The following is a 20,140-nucleotide window of genomic DNA, read 5'->3' as shown; positions in this document are numbered from 1 at the left end:
TGCACTCTTTACGCTTCAAACCAGTACATGGTGGCTGCAAAGCAGAGGGCAATTGCAGGAGCTTTGGGCAGGAGCTCTGGGCAGCAAACACCAATGCCTGAAAGTGATGGAAGCTATTCTTGGTGTGAAACCTCCCCATTCCTAAGATGGCTGCCACCTGTCCAGGGCCCATAAGCTGAGGAACCTTTAAGACTTGCGTGATAGGAAGCAGAGGAAGTGGGGGCAAAGGCCTGAGAATTATCAGTAACCTTAAACTCTATATTTAAATTTACACAAATACGTTTTCTTCTACTGGCTCTTTTTGCATTGTTGCTCTAAATTCATTGCTTTAATTATAAATGGTTGCTGGCCCCTGGTCTATGTCAGAAACTCAGTTGGTGGCTTTGGACAAGTCATAACCTCAGTATATCACCGGACGGTTGTGAGGATAAACTGGGATGCCCTTGTGTGTGCTGTCTTCAGAAAGCTTGAGATACAAATCTGTTAAATGAAACTTCTTATGAAAATAAGTAGTATTTGTGTGTCTTCCCAGTCCACATCTTGGCTCTTTCTTCATGTTGTGACTAGAAATATGCAACATATTTTACCTTTGTAATTTCAGGGGTGTGAGAGCCGGCATGGTATAGTGATTAAGGTGTTGGTCTCGGACCTGGGAAACCCAGGTTCAAACCCCCACTCCCGCTATGGAAGCTTGCTGGGTGACCTTGGGCAAGTCACACTCTCAGCCCTGACCCTGGCTAGTATTTGGATGGGAGGCAGGCAATGGTAAACCACCTCCAAACATCTCTTGAAAACCTAACAGCAAAAAAATTCAGGGGCTCCAAGTTTAACGTGCATGCTGCAGAGAAGAAGAGTTGTTTTTTTATGCTGACTTTCTCTCCCTTTTAAGCAGAATCAAACCTGCCTACAATCACCTTCCCTTCCTTTCGCCACAACAGACACCTTGTGAGGTAGGTGGGGCTGAGAGAGCTCTAAGAGAACTGTGACTAGCCCAAGGTCACCCAGCTGGCTTCATGTGTAGGAGTGGGGAAACCAACCTGGTTCACCAGAGTAGAGTCCGCCGCTCATGTGGAAGAGTGGGGAATCAAACCCAGTTCTCCAGATTAGAGTCCACCGCTCTTAACTACTACACCACACTGGCTTTCCTTTGATAGCGTTTTCATTACTAAATCTACAGTGCAATCCTAAACAAAATTGCACCCAAACCCATTGAAGTCAATTGTTTTAGAAGGGTGTAATTCTGATTAGGATTGCTTTGTTAGTAGTTATTTTACTATTTTACCTTTAGGAATCTGGCTTTAAGAGAGACATTTTCTCCTCTATCTTTTTAGCTTTAGGACACCAAGAATTGTGATGTAGAGCTCAGAAAAGGAACGTTGGCTATATGTGTTAATACTAGAATACATCTGTTTTGCTTTACTGGGTAGTATATCCTATTCAGAGTCCTTGCTTGGTTCATCTAGATACATTTCAGTTGCATCTGTCAAGGTAACCAGTACTGTTTGAATCCAAAAGCAGAGGTAGTTAGAATCTTAGAATCATAGAGTTGGAAGGGACCACCGGGGTCATCAAGTCCAACCCTCTGCACAATGCAGGAAATTCACAACTACCTCCCCACACACACACACACAGTGACCAGAAGATGGCCAAGATGCCCTCTCTCTCATCATCTGCCTAAGGTCACAGAATCAGCATTGCTGACAGATGGCCGTCTAACCTTTTCTTAAAAACCTCCATGGAAGGAGAGCTTACCATCTCCTGAGGAAGCCTGTTCCACTGAGGAACCACTCTAACTGTTAGAAAATTCTTCCTAATGTCTAGACGGAAACTCTTTTGATTTAATTTCAACCCATTGGTTCTGGTCATTACCTTTTATTAGGACCAGTTGCTGGCTACTTTGTGACATTTTAGTTGGTTCTAGTAAAAGGTATTGTGCTACCACTGCTTTTCATTTTTCTCTAATGAACTGGTGCAACTCTTTGCAATTTTTGTTTGTTTTGAAGAATAGAGTTTGCTGCCTATAAATGGGTATGTGTAAAGTGCCGTCAAGTCACAGCCGACATGGCAACCCCAGCAATGGTCTTTCAAGGCAAGTGAGAAGCAGAGGTGGTAGCTCCTTATGGAAAGACTGTCAGTGAGGAGAAAATGGAAAACTAATATTTTCTGTGATTATAGTAATGTTTCTTGATTTTTCACATGAGTGTTGTTTCACCAGAGTGGGCCAATTCTGTTTTTTTAATTATGAATCAAGCCTTTTGATTATTTCAGTAAAATGATCATGTGCCTTTATTTAGAACAATACTAGCTGTTGGGGCATGCTAGGAGAGAAAACATTAACACTGTCAAGATCTATCATTATGGGTGTGTGAAGCACAATTTGTTTCTTATTAAACATTAAAAAAAAACCTATATTCTTACCTAAGTTATCTGTCTGTTTTCCTGCGACTCTGGAGAGTAAGGTTACAGAATGGAGTTAATCATGTCTTTGACATGCTATCTAGTTTTACAAACTTTATTTTAAAACAATATTTTCCCCCTCAGGGTTTTAGAGGCAGGAAAAGCTACAATCTATTCAACACTAAGTGCACCAACGAGTACTACCCATATATTAACTAATAAGATGGCATTAAGACAAGAGGCAGAAATCTCTGGAACTCCATGCTATCCAGTTTGCTATATAGAGACTTATCTCTTAGAGGTAAGTATAGCTAAAAATATTAACATTATTACCTGACATGATTTGAAGCATCGATCTTCCCAATCTTCACCAGGAGATTAACTGGGGGGTGATACATCTCTGTTGGTTCTCCTTGACCCCTCACTGACCATGGTGTCTTTCTGGAGATGTTTGCTGGGTTAGAAGTAGAGAGTGCCACGCTTCTCTGGTTCCATTCTTACTGAACTGGACAATGCCAGAAGCGGGTGCTGGGGGACTGCTGCTCAGTTCTATGGCATTTATGCTACAGGGTCTTGTGGGGATCCATCTTGCCCCTAAGCTGTTTAACCACTAGGAGAGGTAATCAGGGGGTTTGACATAAGGTGCCACTAACATGCAGAAGTCACCCAGCTCTGTTTCTTCTCAATAGCTGAGTTAGGTGGGTCTGTGGGAGCTCTGAACAGGTGCTTAGAGAAGGTAATGGGGTGTATGAGGTCTGGACTAAGCTTCAGTTTAATGGCCAAGACTGGTGCTTTTGGTCAATGGAAAACCTGCTTGAGAAGTCAGCCTGTCCTGGAGGGGGTTGCATTCCCCCTGAAGAAGCAGGTTTGTTTGTTTATTTACTTAATTTATGTCCTGCCTTTCCCCCCCAACAGGGACGCAAAGTAGCACTATCACCCTTGTCTCTTCTGTTTTATCTTCACAGCAACCCTTTGAGGTACGTTAGGGTACATGTGTGTAACTTCCTAAAGTCACACAGCAGGTTTCCAACACTCTAACCACTACACCACATTGGATGCTGGCCACAGTTGGAGGTTCAGGTCTCCTTCGTGGCTCATAGCTACTAAAAAGGTGATTTGGTTGATAGACGAGCCACAGCTGTCACTCCAAAAGCGAGATCTGGCCACAGTGATCCATGTTCTGATCACATCCAGGTCAGATTACTGTAATACAGTCTATGTGGAGTTTCTTTTGTAAAGTGTCCAGAAACTTACGCTGGTTCAAGTTCCAGCAGCCAGGCTGCTGTCAGGCTGGATACTGGAATTTTGTCAGCTGTGTGCTGAAAGGTGGTTACTCATCTCTTTCTAGGTGTAGTTCAAAATGTGGGTTGATACCTTTAAGACCTTAAGTTTTGGCCCAGGGCACTTGAATGATTGCGCCGTCTTCTGTACTAATTAACCTGCCACTTAAGATCACCCTTGCAATCCCTGCTTTGTGCCCCTGCCTGCAGAGGTAAGGTGGGCGGTGACTGGAGCTTTTTCAGTGGTGACACCTCTTCAGTGGAATGCCCTCGGCCCCCTTTAAATTCACTTTGCATCTACACTATTGTCTTTAGGAACCAGGCCAAAACTTTTAACCCAGACTTTTAACTACGGTGTTGAACTTTCTGATTGTTTTTAAATCTGCTTCCAGCCTGAGGACTATTATGAGGATCTTTTAGGATGCTAGCTGTTTTATGATTGGATTTTTATTGGCTGGGTTTTCAGTGGTTTTAATTTATATTTTTACTATTTTATCTTTTATTTTGTGAGCTGTCTTGAGCAAGTCTCTGAAGAGCCAGCATATAAATGGGTTTTTAAAATTAATTTGTGGCCAACTTAAAATGAATCCAGCTACTGTCTCTGGTCTTTAAAATCTCTATAAATTGTCATTAGGACTTTTGGTATTGGGATGAAAATTATTGAGCGTTTGTCCTATGATGCATGTTGAAATGTGTCTGTATTCTCTGTTTGGGGCTTCCTATGTGCATGATTGCACATTGTTAGCCTCACCCTGAGCCTTGGGTGAGAACCTACAGATTTGGCTATATATTTAATGTTTGTACATATAAATAAAAATATGTTTATATATAAATATATTGTAAATATATTTGTATTGATGTCAGTTGCTGTAATAATAGAGCTGTGATCTCTGAATCCAAACTCTTTAATCCTGGTGAACTTTTATTTCCGATGTAATTGCAACAAGTTTGTGTTTAAAGCATTGGGTCACTTTTGTAGAGTTTTAACTGTATATCTTATACTTTACCCAGAATGAAATAAAAAATTATACAGAAAAATGCCCAGAGAACTATCTGAAAGTCGAAAAGGAAGCAAGAGAGACCGTGACTGACATACACATTGGCAAAATGAGATCTGCACTGATAAAACATATATATTTGCAAAAGGTAAATGGGAGAAAATCTATTAAAGCCCATGTTTGCCTATAGAACTGGATAAAGAGATCTTCACTGAGTTGCAAGATAAACTGGTCTTCATGAGTACTGAACCTTAACTACTTTGTTTAATTTATTTATTTAAAACATTTTTATGCCACAGAAAAAGTTAATGGAACAAAATTCTCTTCCTTATCCCTGTGCTCCTTCCCAAAAGCTACTTCTTAGGGCCCAGGAGCCCTCAACAACAGCCACGAGAGGAAATGGCAGACATCATCTTCTTCCCTCTTGTGTGAACATTTCTGGAAACAGGGCAAAACTTGGGCAAGAGAGGAGCGAGTCCCTGACCCTCAGGAGCAATGTTTCAAGGCAGCACAGTAGGCTGTTGACAGAATGGAAAGAGATCTGTGGACTCCTTCTGTTCACAGTTCATGTGATTCAACCCATAGTACACTAACGGGTCTGACGTAGATGTGGCAGAAGTGCTGTCAATTCGACCCTGTAGGATTTTCAAGGCAAGAGATGTTCAGAGGTGGTTTGCCATTGCCTCCCATCCACATACTAACCAGAGCCAACCCTGCTTAGCTTTCAAGATCTGATGAGAACAGGCTAGCCTGGGCCGTCCAGGTCACGGCCTGATTAGCCTAAATATATATCTCAGGTTCAAGAATGTCTTATGCTTGCTGTCATGCTGTGAGTGAACCCAAATGCCAGAACAAGCATTCAAAACAGGATAGTACTCCTTGAGAGGGTCAGCTAGAGACAGCAAAGATAATTTAGCTTCTTTTGCAGAAGGTCCTTACTTATGGTAGTCTTCAGAAGGGCTATATGCAACAGGATCGTAGTACCAATACTCTTTAATCCTGAGATGAATTCTATGAATCCAGTTGGCATTAGTCCCGTTGTCTCAGGGTATTTTCGTTCCTGTGAAGTCTGTGGGCCAGAAGCATCTGTTGCATATGGGAAGAAACACATATGGCAAATCTAGTTACATTTTGCTACATATGTTTTGTATAGTGTGCTCTCATTCCGGTTTTCTAGGTTGATACTATGTATAGAGATGACATTGCTTGAATAGAGGTTCTTTGACTGAAATACAACTAGCCACAAAAACCATAAAAGATTACAGATGCTAAAACCAACCTAACTAGTACATTGCATGGGTGAAACAAAAGCATACACAACTGATCCCATATGCATCCTGAGACACTTACCATGCACCAGCAATTGCCTGTATGCTTTGCTTTCTCCTGTGCGAGGGTGTGTGAATATTCCATTGAGTAAAATGTACTATCTGCGTACAGGAAACTGCAGAAAAAAGCAAATTGCATGACCAGCTCTGCTTAGAGAGAAATTATTACGTTTACTGATAAAATGCCATAAGAAATTAATTTCTTTATAAGCTTATAAGTTTGTGGTTGTAAAAAACCTTTTCCCCCCCACAACACAATAGCATGTCCTTGATAAGCCTGAAGGTCCTTGGGCATGAATCTATGGCTTTAATCCTCTGTACACATCAGTAGGCTGACTTCCAGGTAAACAGGATCAAGCTGTTTCTTCAGTAGTACTCTCATGTATCATTATGATCATCAGAATGACAGTAACCAGACATGCTTGTATTAAATCACTGATTTTACTTTTACTTTACAGGCTACGTTAAGCAAATATACTCAAGTAGACCCGATGAATGAGTGCAGAGAAGAGGTAAGAGTCATTTACCTGATGGTGTGAGAGGGATGCTTGATTCATTATTGGTGCTCAGACTTCTATATATGTTGAAGATATTATAGCAATACAACTGAGAAAAAGTTATTCCGGATGTCACTCTGACATAGGGCCTTTCAGAACTGTTCATTGGCCAGAATGCCATGAGGTCAGTGTATGTGCGTGTGATGCACTTCCAAGCATGTATCCCCTTCCAACTGTAGTCTCTTGTTGCACACCAAATGTTGTTCGAAAGAGCCCCCTGACTTTCAAGAGTGGTTTTTCAGGAGATGCAAAGGACTGCAGTAGAAACAGCACCTAAAAAGCACTTGTTTATCTTCAGAATGCCTTTGAATCTCACTGAATCTCACTGAGTATTCATTCTTACTTAAGGGAGGTGTTTAGCCAAGGGCTGCTTTCTTTCATTGCTCAACTCTTATGGATACTATGGTCCATGCTACCATCTGGGAATTGTTCTTTTAGTGATACAAGTACTCTGGTAGGCATGCTTGACATATAAAATATGAATCTGCTCTTGATCAAATGTAACTCCATACTAGGTAGTGGCTGCAATCCTGGGAGGTTGCTGTGCTCACAGGGAAGAGCCTACATCCACATAAACTTCCGTGCGTAGTTTTCTGCATAGCAGGGCTTTGGATCATGGCAGCTCTGCAGCATTGAGCAAGGGGACAGGCTTAACTATCTGCAAAGGTTATCTATTTGAAATTTTGAAAGGGATTGCATGGCATTTCACTTGTGTGGTGTAGTGGTTAAGAGCGGTGGTTTGGAGCAGTGGAGTCTGATCTGGAGAACCGGGTTTGAGTTCCCCACTCCTCCACATGAGTGGCGGAGGCTGATCTGGTGAACTGGATTTGTTTCCCCACTCCTACACACAAAGCCAGCTGGGTGACCTTGGGCAAGTTACGGCTCTGTTAGAGCTCTCTCAGCCCCACCCACCTCGCAGGCTGTCTGTTGTGGGGAGGGGAAGGGAAGGTGAGTCTCCCTTAAGTGGTAGAGAAAGTCGGCATATAAAAACCAACTCTTCTTCTAATTCACCTCTTACTACTAATCTCAGCTGTGGTAGTGAGGCAATTTTAATGTGAGGAATGTATTTAGCGACAGTGTTGGATAGCTTTGTGAATTAGTGTTGGCAATGATGCGAGATTTATTGTAGTTGTAAGTGTTTTTATTTTATGGGCATCCCAAATACTATTGCACAGGGCCATTTACTGTATTTTTCGCTCCATAGGAGGCACCTGACCATAAGACGCACCTAGTTTTTAGAGGAGGAAAACAAGAAAAAATCTTGTTTTCCTCCTCTAAAAACTTGTCTTATGGAGTGAATGCCGGCTGGGCGCGTGCGCATCAGGACGGTGCGAGCCGGCGTTCCCCGCCCCGACGGCCAGCTGGGAGGCGGGCGGTGCCGCACAGAGCCGGCTGGGCACGTGTGCGTTGGGACAGCGCGAGCCGGCGTTCCCCGCCCCGACGGCCAGCTGGGAGGCGGGTGGGGCCGCAGAGAGCCGGCTCTGTGCAGCCCCGCCTGCCTCCCAGCTGGCCGTCGGGGCGGGGAACGCCGGCTCGCGCCGTCCCGATGCGCACCCGCCCAGCCGGCATTCACTCCATAAGACACACAGACATTTCCCCTCACTTTTGAGGAGGAAAAAAGTGCGTCTTATGGGGGGGGGGAAATACGGTATTCTCTGAGATAACGGTCCAGTACTACATGCATACAATCCATTTAAGAGAATTAAAATTTAAAATTACATGTTCTGCTGGACTTCAGTGCGCTTTTTAAAGGTATCGTATTTAATTATGAACATTGTTATATTTCTAACTGTTGTCTATTACATTACAAGTATGGGTGGATGTTATTTAACGCTAAGTGATAGGAAGCAGGCTGTTTAGGGTAGAAGCTTTATTTATTGAAATATTTGTATCCCTCCGGAAAGATCCCAAGGTGGGTTAGAAAGAATCACCCAATGTCAATAATAAAACAACAGATGAAACTTCAAAACCACTGTAAGTGAAAATCGTCGCACATAAATGAAAAGAAATACTTCAACTGCCCAGTTTTCTAACAAAAAGTCTTCTTAAATAAAACCACGGTGTGTGCCTTGCTAAACGCTGTCAAGGCTGATAAATTCTGAACCTTGGAGGGAGGGGGCTGTTACAAGGCCAGGGCTATTACCAAAAAAGCCAAGAAGAGATTACTGGTATCAGTGGTAAAGGAGTAGGGCTGCTTCCAAATAGACAACTAGAACATAAGAAAAGTCCTGCTGGATCAGACCAGTGGTCCATCTAGTCCAGCATCCTGTCACACAACAGCCAACTATTTCCTCTGGAGGTCCAACAAGTTACAGAGGCCAAGGCTGTCCCCTGATGTTGCTTCCTGGCACTGGTATTCAGAGGTTTACGGTCTCCGAATGTGGATTTTTCCTTTAATCACCATGGCTACTGATAGCCACTAATAGACCTATCATCTGTGAATCTAATTCCCTTTCAAAGCTGTCTATGACTGGCCATCAAGAAGAAGAGTTGGTATTTATACACTGACTTTCATTACCACTTAAGGAAGAATCAAACCGGCTTACAATCACCTTCCCTTCCCCTCCCCACAACAGACACCCTGTGAGGTAGGTGGGGCTGAGAGAGCTGTAACTAGCCCAAGGTCACACAGCTGGCTTCATGTGTAGGAGTAGGGAAACAAATCCAGGTCACCAGATTAGCCTCTGCCGGTCCTGTGGAGGAGTAGGGAATCAAACCCAGTTCTCCAGATCAGTCACTACATCCTCTGGCAGCGAATTCCACATTTCAATTACTCGCTGTGTAAAGAAGTATTTCCTTTTGTTCTGAATCTACTGCCCATCAGTTTCATTTGATGCCCTTGAGTTTTAGTATTTTGAGAGAGGGAGAAAAATCTCTCTTTGTCAACTCTCTCCACCCCATGCATAATTTTATAAACCTCTGTCATGTTCCCTCTTTGTCTTCTTTCTAAACTGGAAAGTCCAAGACTCTTCAGCTTTTCCTTATAGGAAAGGAGCTCCAGCCCCCTAAACATCTTGGCTGCCCTCTTCTGTACTTTTTTCAGCTCTGCAGTGTCTTTTTTGAGATGTGGTGACCAGAACTGAACACAGTATTCCAAAAGAGACAGTACCGTAGATCTATGTAAGGACATTATTATATTGGCTATTTTATTTTCAGTCCCTTTCCAAATAATCTCTAACATAGCTTTTTCACCTCTACAGCACACTAGATTGACACTTTCATTGAGCTATCTATTGTGACCCTTAGATCTTTTTTCCCTTTCAGTCTCAGCAAGTTCTGACCTCATTAGCCTATACTTGGGGAGTTTTTGTCCCAATGTGCATCACCTTACACTTACCAACATTGAACATCATTTGCCATCTTGTTGCCCACTCACCCAATTTTTGGAGGTCCTCCTGGAGCCCTTCACAATCATCCTTATTTTTCATCATCCTGAATAATTTTGTGTCATCTGTAAACTTAGGCACTGCACCTAGTTCCAGATCATTTATGAACAAATTACATAGTTCCGTCCCCAATACTGATCTTTGTGGGACCCCACCATTTACTTCCCTCCATTGTGAGAACTGTCCATTTATTCCTATTCTTCGCTTCCTGTTTTTAACCAATTTTTAACCAATTTTTAATCTGTAAGAGAACCCATCCTCTTATCCCATGACTGCTAAATTTACCCAGGAGTCTTTGGTGAGATATCTTGTGAAAAGCCTTTTGAAAGTCCAAGTATATAATGTCTGCCAGGTCTACATACTTGTTCGCTTTCTCCAGGATCTCCAAAAGGTTGGTGAGGCAGGACTTCCCTTTGCAGAAGCCATGCTGGTTTTCCCTCAAATGTTTTGAAATAAAATGTTACAGTTTTGGACTTTAGGGGTAACTTTCCATTGATGTGAATGCTGAACTTAATAGCACTGTGGTCACTGTTCCCAATTGGTGCCACTACCTCTACATCTCTAGTTCCAGATCATTTACAGGTCTTGAGCCCCACTCAGAACCATGTCCAAGATCACTAACCCTCTGGTTGGCTCTGTGACCAACTTTTCATTTATGATGTCTGGGAATCTCATTTCTCCAGCATGACTCAAGCACATATTTACCCAGCCAATGTGAGGGTAGTTGGTCTCCCAGTATCATAAAATTATCTGCTCTAGTCACCACCCTTATTTCCTTCTCCATCTCAATATCAGCCTCAAGGGTTTGATCAGGTAGGCGATAGTACACCCCACTTTTATGTAACTCTAGGGCTTGGTTTTTCCACCCATGTCGCTTCTGGTGGAGAGTTAATTCCCCTGATGTTTTCTGATTTATCTGATTCCCCAAAAGAAGCCATCATACCCTCACTCCCAACTTCTGTTATGCTCCTATTAATATTACCCTGAGTGTTTGTGCAGTTATCTCTTTGGACTGACTTGTCCCAAACCGGAGGTTCTCCAGCTTCTGCCACCTTTTTGATATTAATTGCCAGCAGCCTGGTTCCCTTTTGGTTCAAGTGAAACCTGTCACTTTTGTCCAGGTTTGGCTTGTCCCAGAAAGTTCCCCACTGCCTAACAAATCTAAACCCTTCCTTCCGGCACCACTTTCTCATCCACACATTGAGACCCCTGATCTGTGCCTGTCTAGCTGGCCCTGTGTGTGGAACCAGTAGCAATTCTGAGAATGCTACCTTTGAGTTCCTGGCATTTAACTTTAACTTTCTACCTGGTAACCTAATTTTTTCCTCTAGAAATAGGAGGCAGATGTTTTGGACTCATTATTGTTAGATTTGTAACTTCAATGAAAATGAATTACACCCCAAATCCCTCTTCTATGAGCAGAAGGATTCTACATTTATTTGAGCTAGGGCAATTTTTGTCAATTCCAAATATAGACCCCTGTAGTGCATCTCCTGCCATTCTTCAGGAGCTGTTCTCAAGGAATGTAAGGAGTTGCATTTGGTTGAGGGGGAATCTAGCAAATCCTGTTCAACTAGCGGAAATCCAAGCAGCATGTTCAGACCATATTGACATGTTCACAGTTTCAAAGCAGGTAGTTTGATCACAAGCGAGTATATATTTCTGTTGCATTTTCCTTTTGGATGTTAATCTAGTAACAATGCTATGGAAATCCTTCATTTCATAGGTGAAAAATATTTGTTCTTTGAGAAGAATCAATAATGTACTCGAAGAATTATTAGACAACCACTTGTTTCCAATAGCAGTCACAGAATTCCGCTGTGGGAAAGATCTCGTTCCTCCTGTTAAATTTCTTCACTCTCTTCTAGAACATATATTGCAGGTGAGAAATAAAAGCTTATGGGAATTGGGGCCAGGGCAATGGCTAAGGGCGTGAACTGTGAGGGTGTCAGTCTATCTCACCTCAGTCACTAACATGTTAGGTGGCCTTAGCCCTAGTCACTGTCTCTCAGCTTCATTTTTAGTATCGGAATGATACTGACAAACTTAGCAAGGTTTTTGGGAAGGATTTCTGGGATAATACACATGGAATGCCTTTAACACAAAAATAGCATAATGTAATAGTTTAGAGAGTAGGAGTCCCGTGGCGCAGAGTGGTAAGTTGCAGTAATGCATTCCAAAGCTCTGCTCACGACCTGAGTTCGATCCCGACGGAAGTTGGTTTCAGGTAGCCGGCTCAAGGTTGACTCAGCCTTCCATCCTTCCGAGGTCGGTGAAATGAGTATCCAGCTTGCTGGGGGTAAAGGGAAGATGACTGGGGAAGGCAATGGCAAACCACCCCATAAAACAAAGTCTGCCTAGAAAATGTCGGGATGTGACATCACCCCATGGGTCAAGAATGACCCGGTGCTTGCACAGGGGACCTTTACCTTTTTAATAGTTTAGAGATTGATAAATAGGGCAGTTTGTGCTCTTACATTTTAACTGTGTTTTCTGTTTTCTTTCCCTTGTTCCCATTTTTTCTCCAGACTCATCTTTTGTCTGTCTAGTTCAAGTATATACACATTTAGTAGGGAACAGCTTTATTTAATTGTTTATAACACTGTGCACACTGATGTTGCTATAAGCATCACCCCTCCTACTAGTAGAATGTCTAACAGTTTGGCCGTGGCTCAGTCTCTTCCATAGCATGGTAACAAAGAGGATGCTTTCAGTTGGTGGAATGCTCTCCCCCGCCCCGCTTCTCTTGAGTGATCACGCCGCCACAGCCGTTGTCACTAAAGGCCAAAGGGCCAAGGGAGGAGTTTGTTGACTTAATCTTATGCTCTCGCCACAGCTGTCGAAGCCTTTCTGAGACCTGAAAGCCCCAGTCCAAAATACATATTCGCTGGTTGTGATCTGTAATGCAGAATAAGTGTTGTGGGTATGCTCAGATCGAGATCTGATCCCTGCCTTCAAAACCGGCAAGAGAATCACCATTCCTCTCCAAATCATTTTCCATCTGTGCCATCTTTAACATATATGTTGTTATATGCCAGGTGAGGGCAGACAGGCATTTTCATGCTGTGAGGGTGACTGTAGTGTGGAAAAGGTGGAGTGAAAGGGGCAGCAGGTGGATCAGGCAATAGATTTGTAGTCCTCCCTCCTATCTGCTGGCTTTTTCCCAGCACGTATAATTCTAAAATTATTTTTACTGCATTTACGAAGATCTAGCCTTTTTTCAAGTATGGTGTAAAGGAAAAGAGGTGGAGTCATCTTACATTCTCATACAAATTGCAAATATATACAGTAATAAAAAGCTGTTTATGTATATACTTTTGGGGGGTCGTGTTACATTCAGGGTTGTCTTTTGGGTAAATATGGTTTGGAGTTTTTTTGATGTAGTAGTTGTTTTTTAAATAAAAGCCAAAAATGGCAAATCCAGTAAAATACGATAGTAGAACGCATCGCTTCTAACCTGTTTAGAAGAGCTATCATAATTTCAGCAATAGATGTCAGTTTGGAGTAGTGTGTCAAGTGAGTGTTGGTTTGTCTTCATCAACAGGGAAATGCAGACCCTACCCTATCTGTTCAGTTTTTTCACTTCATGTACACTGTGCTTCAACATGATCCTCCTTGGAAATCACCTTCCATGTTAAAATACTACCTGGATGTTCTTCAGTGTCCTTATTGCATGAAGGGAACATGGGCTCTGGTGGAGATGCTCGTGAGGTAAGACCACTGTGGTTCAATGAAGAAGCTTGGAGTTTTGTATGAAGCAGGCCTCTGTCTTATTGACAACTTTATGTAATAAAGTTTGATGCTATTTGACCAGTCAGGATTCCAGCTCTGTTTTCCAGAGCACATATGCAGAGGCTCAGCTATTAAGCCAGATTGGGAGAAGTAAGTACAAGCTAGGGATGGACATTAAAAGCAAAAAAAGCAAATGTTTGTGCTGAGAACCGACAAAGCAGCAGATTTGTATTAATGGTGGGGTGGGGGGGGGGAGAATACCCTGATCTATCAAATGATAATGCAAACCTTTTGGGATGTATGTGCTGTTTTTCCTCCCTTAGGTCTTGCCTGTACTGCAGTAATATTTGTCATTTAGTACTTGATTCTGAAGCCATAAATGAAGACAGAACGTTTCACAAAAAATTGCTAACGTTTATCCTGAACCTGTTCCAAGCTGAAGTGCTGGCATTAACAAGGAGGTGTGTTTTAGTTAAATAAACTCCCCCCATTTTGCATTTCCCTTTCTAACATATTTTGGTGTTCTGTAGCCAACTGCTACCCATTTACAGTGCATCCCTAAAAAGAGTTACTCCAGTCTAATCCCATTGAAATGAATGAGCTTAGACTGGAGTAATTCTCCTTAGGAATGCACTGTTAGTATTACTTTACATATTTTAGAAGTAGACTGCTTCTTACCTAGTGGTTTACTTGCGAGTGTGAGAAGAGTGTATACTATTCATTTTCCACTCCGACTCTTTTTCGTGCTGGAGCTTGTATTATAGTTTCTTTTTCAGAAAAAAATCCAGCTTCAGATTAATGGGAAGATGCCTAAATTGTTTTTAAATTTCTACTTTCACACATTAGAATAGGTGTTTGGTTTTTTTATAAGTGTGTTGAGTGTTTTGACTTTGCAGTGCTTTGCTTTTTCAGTCTATAGCAGAAATTAAGGCGAAGCATTTTATGCATGTAATATTGCTTTTTGTTGTAGCTCTGCATATAGAAACTACACTGGAGTAGGGAGAGGGCTGAAGTTTGTAATTTCATTCACTGTATGCATGTATTTAATATTTTTAAGTGCAAAAATCTTAGGATTTTAAAATAACATTACAAAATAATATAACTGGCTAATTCCACATGTATGAGGCTTTTTAAAAATTGAAGCCACCTCATTTCCCCATGTCATATAGCAAGATGATTTCCAAATTCATGGCGTTGAAATGTGCTTCATTTTGACTGAATTGTTGTCTAGATCATGGCCTTTATTAATCTGTTACCAAACAGATAATAGGGCTTCTCTGTGTTTTAAAATCTGTTAAACTTTACACATTTTGACAGAAGTCATGTTGTGCGTTTATATTTATTATAACCAAATAGGAATAAATATCTAAGACTTATTTTTCTTTTGCAGTTTGTGTGAAGGGGTCGATCCACTACATTTGCAAGTAATGCCACCAACAGTTCTTCTGAAAACCTTCTGGCTGGGGAATGAATCAGTGCTTTTCACCAAACAGATACATAGTCTTGTAGACTGGATCATAAATTCCTATAAAATAAAGTACAAGACAAATGATGTAAGTGACTTCTGTATAGAGTAAAGATAGTAAAATAGTTTATTTATATTTTACTTTCTTTTTTCAGAAGAACTTTATTATTAAAATTCTAAAGTTATATATCTTTTAACACAAAAATGTTTGCTTTTGTTCCACAGTAGGGTATGAACTGAAATAAACATTTGCATATGGTGAGAGAGCAATGTGAGTTCAACAGTTAATATATGAAATAACTGTCCATTGTGCATATTCACCTCTGCTCATGGAGAATGCACGGTTAAAAATGTCCATGAAGAGGGAATTGTACATTTCTTGGTCAATATACATGCTCTTCAGCAGACTTCGGGGAATGTGCATATCTCCACTGTGCTCTCTACTTTTTGCTTCCGATATTTATAATCTCCAGACACATCAAAGAATGTGCATACTTCAGCATAATCTGATCATAATTTTGTACTTTACTCATGCAATAATTATGGTCTCCAAGTAACCACAGGGAATGTGTAGAAATATGCAATATGATGGAATTTTGTTCGCTGTTCATTCACTATTCTTTGTCTGCAAGTGACCTTTGGGAATATTAATGTGCATATACACAGAAATGCGAAGGAATTATGCACACTGGGATGCGATTTGTTCTTTAAAAAGAGATTTCTGCAGTCCCCCCATATGCCCCGCCCACAAAAGTAGGCAGAGACCTTCCTTGAGTATGTTCACTGACATGACATTGGATTGCTTCAACTCATTTATTTTGCTTCATTAGAACTGTGAGGACCATAGTATCTCCTAACTATTAAGAAGGGGTTTAATATTATAGACCTGTTCAAAGTTCCCTTCTTTTCTAGACCTTCAAGCATGAGGTAGCTGAACTATTGAGTGGAATTTTGGGAGCTGTGGTGGAATATTGGATTATTTCCGGATTCATAATGGATAGAAATGTGCTACATTCAGTAGCTAATGACCTTGCATCTTATGTTGCCATTTCATGTGATGGTAAGTTCTGTTATGTTTTGCCATATATGTGCACAGTTCATCATGATAAGGTTTGTGTATGCATCCTAGAGGCCTATAGTAAAATATCTGGCTGATATTCAAATTCATATGTGAAACAGAGCCTTCCTCTTTTCTTGCCTCTTTCAGTGCAATCCTTTGCAGTGACTCCAGTCTAAGCCCACTGAAATAAATGGGCTTAGTCTGGAGTAACTAACTTAATGGGCTTAACTGGAGTAATTTTCCTCCCAGTTCAAGGGAATTCCCTCTTCTAACCGTTGTGGGGGGCTTCCATTAGTCTGCCACTTCTTGAATGTAGTGAAATAATACTTTAGACCATAGGTAATTTGTATAAAATTTTGACATTGGGAGAGAGTGGTTTAAATAGCACTCTGGTAATACTCAGAGGTTTGGTTAACAGAGCTTTCTGATCTAGGCATATGCTGCAGAACACTGTTCTCTAGACAACCTTTCAGCCTGCCTAACAAAGTATTGTGCACAAGTCATGTAAACTTAAAAATGGCTTCTTTTAGCTAGGTCTTTTGAAGATGTTGGCCATGTTTGGGCCTACTCTTGTTTTAGCCAAAGACATGCTGTGGTGTCGCATTAGATAGCACGTATCTAACAAGAGTGCATCTGCTCTAGCTAAGTGTGTTCTGTAGTGCTCCTTCATTTCCTCACCCAGCTTGGCATTACAAAGGTTGAACTGACTTATTTCTCAAATGCATGTACTGCTTCATAGCAGTGCTGTCACAATAGTAAGCCTCCCCTCCAGCAGCCTGTTTGATTCATAGGAGAGCTTATGGAAAGGGGGGGGAGTTCTCTTAGACACATTCCCTTGTCCAACTCTGAGAGTAAAAATAGCCAGCACAAGGCCTGTGGGGACCAAAGTAATAAGGGGGGGTAGGGGGGAGACAAAGGCTCTGGGTCTTCCCAATATCTGTATAATTACTGTCTTCCTACATGTAAACTGAGCTAGAACACAGAAGGATGACTACAGTCATCTTTTGCTATTGGCTATACAACTGGGAAGATGGGATAGCTTGTGCACAGCTTATCGGCGGCATCAACAGCATTGAATTAAGGATATTTTGTTCCAGCAAATTATATAGATTTTATAGACACGGAGAGAGCCATTCATGCTGCTGGCAGAGAGGGCACTGACTGCCACCGCAGGGGGAGGACCCAAGGATAGCCCCCCAATTGGTCATCCTTACTGCAATAATTTCATAATGTCAGTTGCCAGCACCTGAGGGAAGTGCCAGGCCTTTTTTCTCCTGTTTTGTAGTGATATAAGATTTTTGTTCTGTTTTAATGGAAATGTGGGTTACACTCTTAACAAATAATGTGGATAGCCCTAATGGTCTGTGTTAATATTGAATTTGTATGGCTAAAATGTAAAATCTGAGTATGATCTCATTGTCAGTCAATTTTCTCTCGTAATGTAGGCTTCAACCCACTGTCATTTTCTGACATAAGTGCTTTCCTATTAGTGGAAGGGTGGGTGGTGATTTTTACTGTTTCTCAGCTGTAGACTCCCACTTTGTCCTCCATTTTCTTCATTAGGGTCTTCTGACACCCTCCCCCAAGCAAAATTTCAGTGGACTGCAGGGGGAAGGAAAAAAGCTCTTCCACAAGCTTTTCTCTGTTCACAAATCATTGGTTGCAAGACATAGGCTTGTTTTCCCCGTTTTTTTATGTTGTAACTTTCCTGGTTTTGTATTTTTAGAATTATGTGAACATGGCTTTACACAGATTCATCTTGATGTGGAATTTTCTTTATGATGTAAGCTCTTCACTGTAGAAAACTTCATGGTCGGTGTCAAAGAGCTTGCAATATTATGCAATATTTTCTTTAACTTGACAGGTTTAGCAATTCTAATAATTTAGTATTGGGAATAAAAGGGCTGACAGGGATATGAATAAGTTAATTTTTTTTCTTTGTTATGTTGCTAAGGGTATGCTTTTTTTTTAAATGTCCCCCATCTTCAGATTTTTCAACAGCGGAATTAAAAATGTTCATTTCTTCCATTCCATCTCTGTGGCTTCAAATGTTTGTTGCAGAAGCAGTCTTTAAAAATGTATCTTTCCAGAGCAACGATACTATGTCTGATGAACCCCTCTCTCTCAAAAAAATAGTAAGTATTGCTTGTATCCTAGAGAGGAGTAATTCTCTAATTCCCTTCCCCGCGCCCCGGCTCAGGGTCATGTGCATTTGGACGGTAGACATTCTTTCAATGTTGTACTCAGTGTATTTAATTGCATTAAAATGGGGTTTACAGTGCTATGCATTTGAGGTCATTTAGATACTGGGTGCATTTCCCCCTTCTTAGTAAACTGCTTACTATAGAGGCTTGTTTTTGAAAGAACTTTTGAGGTGTTTGCCTGTATCATGGAAATATGATCATAAAATGTAGCATGAAGGTAGCTTTGGAATGACCAAATGCTTCACGACACATGGCAAGATAGTGATTATTTAGCAGGTAAATAACTGATTTGGGGGGAGTGTCCCTAATTTTTCCAACTTTTCCTACTTCACACTTGAGTGAATCTGTGCCTAGACTCTAGGATACTTAACTAATAATTCTGTTCTCTCTCAGTATGTCAAAACCTGCCATATTCTTTCTGTTTACATTGGGTATTTTTGCTTCCATTTAATGCCCATATACTGAGAACCAGAGTTCTAGGACTTCACCACAACCTCCTGGCATGTATGTATGTTAGAACAGTGTACTGGAGATGAGGAGCTGTAATTTCTGAAAGATTGTTGTGGGAGGGAAACCCTTTTAAAAACCTGATTATACCTAGGGATCCATATTTTACACTAAAGTGTGCAGCAAAAGATTTGACTGGTTATTTCTAATATATATGTGATATCCATTCTATATTCTTCCTGACCCCAGTTCCATTGCAAGTCCAACCTTCTTCTTCCCCAACTTGGCCATCTTGTTTCCTGTGTATGTGTTAAGTGCAGTCAAGTTGCTTCTGATTTAAGACGACCCTATGAATTAATGACCTTCAAAATGTCCTATTGTTAACACCCTCTTGGACAGGTCTTGCAAACTGAGGGCTGTGGCTTCCTTGATTGAGCCAATCCATCTCATGTTGGGTTGTCCTCTTTTTCTGCTACCTTCAACTTTTCTTAGCATTCTTGTCGTTTCCTGTGACTTATCTTCTTATAATGCGACCAAAGAACGATGGCCTCAGTTTAGTCATTTTAGCTTCTAGGGAGAGTTAAGGCTTGATTTGATCTAGAACCCACTTATTATTGTTGTTGTTGTTGTTATTGGTGGTTCGCTGTATCCGTAACACACTCTTCCAACACCACATTTCAAAGGGATCTACTTTCTTCCTGTCAGTTTTCTTCATTGTCTAGCTTTCTCACCCATACATAGTAATGGAGAATACTGCCCAACACCAAGCAGTGCTTCCTAGCCCTCAGTCTTGTGTTATAAACCAACTATTCACTTGCCTTTGTCGACATTTAGTTCTATTTACAATAACACTGTTGTTCAGCAGCATGCTCCATCTCCTCCTTTCCAATCTTCTGCAGGCATGCTGGACTGTGAAACTGAGTTCAGTATATTCCACAGTTAGTAGATGTGCCAAGTGGTTTCCTTTCTTTCCCTCCCCAGAGTACTTTAGACTGACTGAAGTAAGTGAGGACGAAAGAGTTCCCTGCAGAAGCCATTTATGACATCATACTGAAAGCTCAGCCCTCTTGGCTCCTCAACAGCAATGATCCACAGGATGTAGAGTGGGAGCCTTTATGTTCCTTCCTCATAGCCTAACACGTGATCAGTTCATCTGTGAGAGCAGGAATAGGGAATCTTGACCCACCCCTGGCACCCTACAAAACCCTTATTGCTAATGACATCTCTCCTGCAAAAAATAAGTTGGTTGATATTTACTTCCATTCCCTCTGGCCTGTCTTTATGTG

At 41.4% G+C, this 20,140-nt stretch overlaps 1 protein-coding gene across 1 annotated transcript in view; it reads left to right on the top strand.

Moving 5' to 3' along the window:
- Window positions 1–20,140, top strand: part of SLF1 (SMC5-SMC6 complex localization factor 1) — a 33,992-nt gene that overhangs the window by 5,937 nt on the left and 7,915 nt on the right. The window contains exons 4-12 of the mRNA XM_056849245.1: window positions 2,542–2,698; window positions 4,689–4,823; window positions 6,462–6,515; window positions 11,673–11,828; window positions 13,491–13,657; window positions 14,002–14,139; window positions 15,069–15,231; window positions 16,056–16,203; window positions 18,193–18,338. Coding sequence (XP_056705223.1) covers window positions 2,542–2,698; window positions 4,689–4,823; window positions 6,462–6,515; window positions 11,673–11,828; window positions 13,491–13,657; window positions 14,002–14,139; window positions 15,069–15,231; window positions 16,056–16,203; window positions 18,193–18,338 — 1,264 coding nt within the window. The remainder of the gene's footprint in view (window positions 1–2,541; window positions 2,699–4,688; window positions 4,824–6,461; window positions 6,516–11,672; window positions 11,829–13,490; window positions 13,658–14,001; window positions 14,140–15,068; window positions 15,232–16,055; window positions 16,204–18,192; window positions 18,339–20,140) is intronic.

This window comes from Euleptes europaea, chromosome 4 (assembly GCF_029931775.1).
Source record: "Euleptes europaea isolate rEulEur1 chromosome 4, rEulEur1.hap1, whole genome shotgun sequence".
NCBI classification, from domain to species: domain Eukaryota; kingdom Metazoa; phylum Chordata; class Lepidosauria; order Squamata; family Sphaerodactylidae; genus Euleptes; species Euleptes europaea.
Note: the sequence above shows the minus strand (reverse complement) of the source record. Positions and strands in the feature narration are given on the sequence as shown.